Source organism: Tachypleus tridentatus, chromosome 1, assembly GCF_004210375.1.
Source record: "Tachypleus tridentatus isolate NWPU-2018 chromosome 1, ASM421037v1, whole genome shotgun sequence".
Taxonomy (NCBI): Eukaryota; Metazoa; Arthropoda; class Merostomata; order Xiphosura; family Limulidae; genus Tachypleus; species Tachypleus tridentatus.
The window spans coordinates 175,469,231-175,477,589 of NC_134825.1; the positions used below are offsets into that span (position 1 = coordinate 175,469,231).

The window sequence follows — 8,359 nt, forward strand, 5'->3', positions numbered from 1 at the left end:
CTGCATTTCAACACTATTGTCCATTGGATACTTCATCTCTCATTCTCTGTTTACAGTTGGTAATTCTTCCTTAATGGGGTACCATCATTTGCTTATTGCCACACTTCACTTTTCAGTAAAACTGTGAATGGGTAAAATACCTTTAGTGAACAGGGATTGATATTTACACACTGAGATACTTGTCCTTTGGAAAAATAAACAGCATTTCATACTCACCTGAAGTTTCTGAGCAAAGGAAGACTCAAATTACTCAATGAAACTTCTCTATTCGGCTGTCGATAAATATTTTTTATGGCTATCTTCATAATTCAGTTTTATAGCCTCTGAACTTGCTGAAGTTTGGGGGTTTTGTTTCTTTACCTGGCATTTACTGAGGCTTCTAACATCCTCTTCTGATAACATCATTTATCAGTTTGCTTAATATTTAGGGGCATATCCCCTTTATTATTTATGGATCCTGTTCTGTCATGAGTGGCATCTGTCTTGAAAAACTGGTCAAAAAGGCACTGTGAGGCTGTAATGACTTAATTATACTTTCCATAGCACAACACACACACATACACCACTGGGATAGGGTGTTTCACAAGATGTTTTATTTCATAATGTGCCTGTTCTCAACCATACTCACCCATGGGTGAAGTAGAAGTGAATAGCTACCCATCCCTCTGATGCCTTAAATTCAATCAGTTACGTGTGGGCTAATTTTCAAAATATAATTTTTGTGGTCATCTGTTGCACTGTCTTAGATGGTGGTGTACCTTCAGACTCTTCACCACACTTTTTCCCCATTTCCAGTGGACTATGAGAACCCTTACCACTTTTCAATTCCAAGCCACTCGGGTACTGGGCCTCAGAAACATTCTCCTGGACATGATAATGTAAAATACATGATTATAAAATGTACAAAGTTGGTTACAAAACTATTCAGTTGAGAGTAGGGTACTGGGTTTCTACCAGAATAGATGACAAGCTGTTCAATTTTAATCATTGGAATGAGATGTTAAAATTCCAGTTTATTCATTGAATTGAATCCCTTATAATATCCCCACATGGGTGTCAGTTCTCAGTATGTGTGTTTTGGATTTATTACTGAACCAATCAGCACAGGACCTCACACATGTATTACAGGTGTCTTTATTTCCTTACTCAGTTACACTTGTTCCTCCATCCATGTTGTGGGTTACCTTGATGGTACTTGCAGATCAATATGGTTTTTCTTCTAATGCCATCTCTTGATTTTATTATTCCAAGGATGATATTGCAGTGGGAATGGTTCTTGTCAGTTTGGTTTTGAGCTGGATAGTTTACATCACAAAGACATCTTTACGATACAAGATGATGGTTTCTAGATTGGTCAAACATTTTCTCGTATCAATATCACGTGTCCTGTTCATAGATCAGTGAATGTGAAATCCCCTTGGTCTGACTAACTTGAGGTGAAAATGGCACTATCCACTTTTCTAACCCACCAGAAGACTGGGTTTGGGATTATGGTTCACTTACCACCAATGTGATCTTCTTTTCTACCCCATTTGGATGTCAGTACCTGGTGACTTTGGGTTTGGGTGTAGTTTACTTGCAATGTAATTTTATCTGGTGTGATTCCCTTTCCATTAATTTAAAAAGTTGAATTTAGTATTCACACCCTGCACTACCTATTATAAGTAGTGTACGTATAAGATATATTGTTAGAATAATTTGTTTCAAAAACTGTACTTGGAGAAAGAATATAACAATTATTTATAATCATTTATCAATTTGCTTTATTATAATTAAATTTTGTCATTTCTGTAAAAAGTTAAGAGAAAGTTGTTACTGTAATAAAGTAAAGAAAATGTCATCTCACAGTATTTATTTCACACATCTAGTTAAAAGAGGAGCTACCAGCCCAGAAGAAGGACCATCATGTACTGTCTTTGATTGTAAAATAAAAGAACAAAAAAAGAACAAAATAATGATGACATTATTTCCATGTTTAGTGAGAGTAATGATGAAACTGTTGTGAACAGGGATTGATATTTACACACTGAGATACTTGTCCTTTGGAAAAATAAACAGCATTTCATACTCACCTGAAGTTTCTGAGCAAAGGAAGACTCAAATTACTCAATGAAACTTCTCTATTCGGCTGTCGATAAATATTTTTTATGGCTATCTTCATAATTCAGTTTTATAGCCTCTGAACTTGCTGAAGTTTGGGGGTTTTGTTTCTTTACCTGGCATTTACTGAGGCTTCTAACATCCTCTTCTGATAACATCATTTATCAGTTTGCTTAATATTTAGGGGCATATCCCCTTTATTCTTTATGGATCCTGTTCTGTCATGAGTGGCATCTGTCTTGATAAACTGGTCAAAAAGGCACTGTGAGGCTGTAATGACTTAATTATACTTTCCATAGCACAACACACACACATACACCACTGGGATAGGGTGTTTCACAAGATGTTTTATTTCATAATGTGCCTGTTCTCAACCATACTCACCCATGGGTGAAGTAGAAGTGAATAGCTACCCATCCCTCTGATGCCTTAAATTCAATCAGTTACGTGTGGGCTAATTTTCAAAATATAATTTTTGTGGTCATCTGTTGCACTGTCTTAGATGGTGGTGTACCTTCAGACTCTTCACCACACTTTTTCCCCATTTCCAGTGGACTATGAGAACCCTTACCACTTTTCAATTCCAAGCCACTCGGGTACTGGGCCACGGAAACATTCTCCTGGACATGATAATGTAAAATACATGATTATAAAATGTACAAAGTTGGTTACAAAACTATTCAGTTGAGAGTAGGGTACTGGGTTTCTACCAGAATAGATGACAAGCTGTTCAATTTTAATCATTGGAATGAGATGTTAAAATTCCAATTTATTCATTGAATTGAATCCCTTATAATATCCCCACATGGGTGTCAGTTCTCAGTATGTGTGTTTTGGATTTATTACTGAACCAATCAGCACAGGACCTCACACATGTATTACAGGTGTCTTTATTTCCTTACTCAGTTACACTTGTTCCTCCATCCATGTTGTGGGTTACCTTGATGGTACTTGCAGATCAATATGGTTTTTCTTCTAATGCCATCTCTTGATTTTATTATTCCAAGGATGATATTGCAGTGGGAATGGTTCTTGTCAGTTTGGTTTTGAGCTGGATAGTTTACATCACAAAGACATCTTTACGATACAAGATGATGGTTTCTAGATTGGTTAAACATTTTCTCGTATCACTATCACGTGTCCTGTTCATAGATCACTGAATGTGAAATCCCCTTGGTCTGACGAACTTGAGGTGAAAATGGCACTATCCACTTTTCTAACTCCACCAGAAGACTGGGTTTGGGATTATGGTTCACTTACCACCAATGTGATCTTCTTTTCTACCCCATTTGGATGTCAGTACCTGGTGACTTTGGGTTTGGGTGTAGTTTACTTGCAATGTAATTTTATCTGGTGTGATTCCCTTTCCATTAATTTAAAAAGTTGAATTTAGTATTCACACCCTGCACTACATATTATAAGTAGTGTACGTATAAGATATATTGTTAGAATAATTTGTTTCAAAAACTGTACTTGGAGAAAGAATATAACAATTATTTATAATCATTTATCAATTTGCTTTATTATAATTAAATTTTGTCATTTCTGTAAAAAGTTAAGAGAAAGTTGTTACTGTAATAAAGTAAAGAAAATGTCATCTCACAGTATTTATTTCACACATCTAGTTAAAAGAGGAGCTACCAGCCCAGAAGAAGGACCATCATTTACTGTCTTTGATTGTAAAATAAAAGAACAAAAGTGTGATGTTACCAGTGATACTGAGGTAACTATAGGTTTATAACTGTTATGGTTCTGTTAATTAGAGAAAATAGATATTTTTTATAGAATATGTGTAATGTTGAAGTTGTATGGTATCTTAGGATGATAATATAGTTATTTTATAGGTAATATTTTAAAGAAATGTTGAGCTGTGATTACAAAATTTATAAAGTTCAAATGTTTTGTAACAAGTTATTAGAATACAAAATAAAAGGATGAAGTAAGTTAAAAAATAAAAAAGAAGAAAGAATAGGAAATTGTAACATGTGTAACAATATTGTACAAGTGTAACAATATTATAGAAATTATTTAGAACAGATTTAATTGTAGTGAAGCTGTGTTATTTGAAGTTTGGAGTTCACTTGTAACAGATATACTTTCTTTAATTAAAACTTTAGTGTTGGATGATCTGGTTGATATGACTTCTTAATCAAGAGGGGATCACAAATACCCATTAAGAATGGTATTCCCTTTTTGTGTTTTTGTTATTTAAATCAGTTTTCCAGTGAAGATATTTTGTAGTTTATGAAGACAGCTTACCAAACATGGTTCCAAAATCAAAATACAGTTTGTATGTTTTGAGAGCTTATGTGCAGTAATTGTATTCAGTTTCAATTGCATTATTGATTCTTTTTGTTCTAGAACATGTATGTCACAGTTAAAACTGAACAAAGTGATGATTCAACAAATGATGACATTATTTCCATGTTCAGTGAGAGTGATAATGAAACTGTTGATTGTTCACAACATGATGTTATGAGTTTGAAAAGTGAACCAAAAGAGGAGTTACAACAAATTAACTGTCAGTTAAAAGGTTTATCAGGTGAGTGTAAACATTAATAACTGTACCCATTAACCATCTGGTGTGTAGACATACCAGTATAAAAGTGATGTTACTGAAATAATGTTAATAATTCACAGTTCATACTTTTATTATTTCATCTGCTAAATACTCTGTTATATGTGTGCTTTTTTTCTCAGTTCTAACAACCAATCGCTTACGTTTTAACTATTCCAATGACCTTGAACATAAATATATAAACTATTGTTTTGGAATTTGTTATGCATCATTTAAGTTGCCATGAAACTTGTGGACACATTTCTTTAAAATAAAACTTTCATTCAAGGGATATGAAATGATAACTATTTATTATTCAGATAATAAATGAATTTCATAGTTTGTGAAATTCACTGTGTTAAACCATAATCATAGTTACTGATTCAGTTACTAAGTCGTTATATCTAAATTTGTATTGATTAATTAGTGTGTTTCTTTAAATGTATCTTTTGATTGTAGATCTGAATCCATACCTGAACAACTATTCTGGAAAACAGTTTCCTGGACATCATGTTGTAAAGACAAAATCTCTTGTTTCAAAGTCAACAAATTACAGGTCACTGAATCAAAGTGGTGATAATATATTTGATGAAACACTGTTGAGAGTGAAAAACCAGAAAATATCTAACATTTCCCATGTTGAATCTATGTCATACAGTAATAATGTGTGTGACAAAGAATTGGGAAAAAATCATAGTCCAGAATTAAATGTTAAGTCACACAAGAAACTGTACAGATGTGAAGAGTGTGGTAAACAAGTATCAAAGAGTAATTTAAAAATACACCTGAGGGTACATGTTCAGGATAAACCACACAGTTGTAACTTGTGTGGGAAGACATTTAGAACTAAAAGCCAACTTAACAGACATGAGAAAATACACACTGGAGAGAAACCACACAGATGTTTAGTGTGTGGTAAAATTTTTTTTAAAAATAACGATTTAAAAATACATCAAAGAACACATACTGGGGAGAAACCATACAGCTGTTTAGTGTGTGGGGAAACATATTTAACAAATAGTAGTTTAAATGTACATATGAGAACACATACTGGGGAGAAACCATACAGTTGCTTAGTGTGTGGAAAACATTTTTCAACAAATAGTAATTTAAAAGTACATCTAAGAACACATACTGGGGAGAAACCATATGGTTGTTTAGACTGTGGAAAAACGTTTTCAACAAATAATAATTTAAAAATACATTTGAGAACACATACTGGAGAGAAACCATACAATTGTTCAGAGTGTGGAAAAACATGCTCAACAAATAACAGTTTGAAAATGCATCTGAGAACACATAATGGGGAGAAACTACACCGTTGTTTACTGTGTGAGAAACATTTTTTAACAAATAGTGGTTTAAATGTACATATGAAAACACATACTGGAGAGAAACCGTACAGTTGTGTAGTTTGTCATAAAGGATTTCTAAACAAAAGTTATTTAAAACTACATGAGAGAGTACACACTGGAGAGAAACCATACAGTTGTTTAATTTGTGATAAAACATTTAAGACTAAAAGTAGTCTTAACATACATGAGAGATTACACACTGGAGAAAAACCACACAGATGTTTAGTGTGCGGGAAAAATTTTTCCACAAAATCATACGTACGAGAACATATGAGTATACACACTGGAGAAAAACCGTACATTTGTGTGGTGTGTAATAAAGGATATCGAACCAACTGTTTGCTAAAACAACACAACAAAGTACATATGAAGAAAAAACCACACAGCTGTTTAGTGTGTGGTGAAATTTTTTTTAAAAATAGCGATTTCAAAATACATCAAAGAACACATACTGTGAAGAAACCATACAGCTGTTTAGTGTGTGGGGAAACATATTTAACAAATAGTAGTTTAAATGTACATATGAAAACACATACTGGGGAGAAACCATACAGTTGCTTAGTGTGTGGAAAACATTTTTTAACAAATAGTAATTTAAAAGCACACACGAAAATACATACTAAGAAGAAACGATATATTTGTAAGGTGTGCCAGGAAGAATTTCCTAACAATGGTGAATTAAAACAACATGAGAGAATACACTGGGATAGAACCTTACAGTTCTGTTGTTTCTGATAAGACAGTTACAAGTAACTCATCTTAATGAACATTAGTAGTAATCATATTACACATGAGAATACACATTGTAGAAAACCTGTACATTTGTGTAGTGTGTAATAAAGGATATTGAAGCAATTGTCTGTTGAACAATAAAGTTTATATAGAATGTAAACTCTGTAGTGTGTTGGAAAATATTTTCTGACAATATTTAAAAGTACAGCTAAAAATGCGCTGAGGACAAATCATGTTCTTTTAGTGCATAGTAAAAGTTTTCAACAAATAGCAGTTTGAATGTACATCTGACAACACATATTGTAAAGAGTCTACAATTGTATAGTCAGTGATGACGAGAAACCCACTTGTTGAGAAATATATATGCAAAAACAACTTCACATGTGAACAGGAAGAAAACAATCAAATATCATTTCTTAACCTCAAAATTACAAGAACTGATACACAATTTCAAACAGAAATCCACCGAAAAATCATTCATACTGGACTATACATTCCTTGGGACTCAGCACATGAAACAAAACAAAAAACTCAACATACTAAGAAACCAAATAAACACAGCCATAAAACTATGTTCACCAGATAAAATTAACGATGAATTAGACAAAATAAAACAATACTTCACCAACATCAAAAAGTTTCCTCCACAAACCGTAGAAAACATTATACGCACACACCTACACAGAAAGCAAAATCAACCAACTAAAGTAAATACAGCTCACGAATCAAAAAACCACGAAACCATATACTGCTGTATACCATATATTCCCGACATCAGCAAACAAATAACCAACATTTGGCAAAAATTAGTAACAAAATATGACATTCCAATTAATACCAAATTTATTCAAAAACCCGGCACAAAACTGAGGTCTATACTATGTAAAAACTACACTGACAAACACCACACCAACATTATTTATAAAATACAATGTGATAACTGCCACGACTTCTGTATTGGAGAAACAAGTAGAAAAATGGAAACCAGATTCAAAGAACATAAAAAGTCACCTTCACACGTTTTCGAACACTGCAAGTCAAATAAACACAACATAACCATAGAAAACACTCAAATACTAAATAAAGAAACAAACATAAACAAACGTAAAATTAAAGAAGCCTTACTTATACAACAACTTAAACCCAAAATAAACCAATATAAAGGAACGCCTTTATACCTATATTAATATAATAAATAAAATTATATATTCAAACATCTAATACCGCCCTCTACATTTCGACACACAGTTACACAACCCCCTTTCAAACATGTGGTCAGCTTCCGGTCAGTTACCTCTTTCTTTGTGAACCTGACGATGACCGAAGAAGGTCGAAACGTTGTTCGCTCTTCTATGTAAAGTGTTTTCTCAGCCCAAACGAGCCGTTTTTGCATATACAATTGTATAGTGTATCATAACTTGTAAGCAACAGTCAGAACAACAGAGAAAGAACAAACTGGAGAGAAATGTTATAGTTGTATAGTTTGTGATAAATCATATGCACATAAAAGTCATTTTAAGATACATGGGAAGAAACATGCTGGTGAAAAAAACATTCAGTTGTGTATAATAAGAGATTTGTAACAAATGATAAAGTAACAGAACATGATGAAGTA

At 33.1% G+C, this 8,359-nt stretch overlaps 1 protein-coding gene across 2 annotated transcripts in view; it reads left to right on the top strand.

Annotated features, from left to right (window-relative positions):
• LOC143230694 (uncharacterized) overlaps positions 1 to 6,904 on the top strand; it is a 68,328-nt gene extending 61,424 nt beyond the window's left edge. The window contains exons 8-10 of one of the 2 annotated variants that reach the window (XM_076464685.1): positions 3,726 to 3,823; positions 4,462 to 4,642; positions 5,117 to 6,904. In XM_076464685.1, the coding sequence (XP_076320800.1) occupies positions 3,726 to 3,823; positions 4,462 to 4,642; positions 5,117 to 6,747 (1,910 nt within the window). In that variant the 3' untranslated portion in view covers positions 6,748 to 6,904. The remainder of the gene's footprint in view (positions 1 to 3,725; positions 3,824 to 4,461; positions 4,643 to 5,116) is intronic. The other variant, XM_076464694.1, reaches the window with a different exon arrangement.
• The last annotated feature ends 1,455 nt before the right edge of the window (positions 6,905 to 8,359 follow it).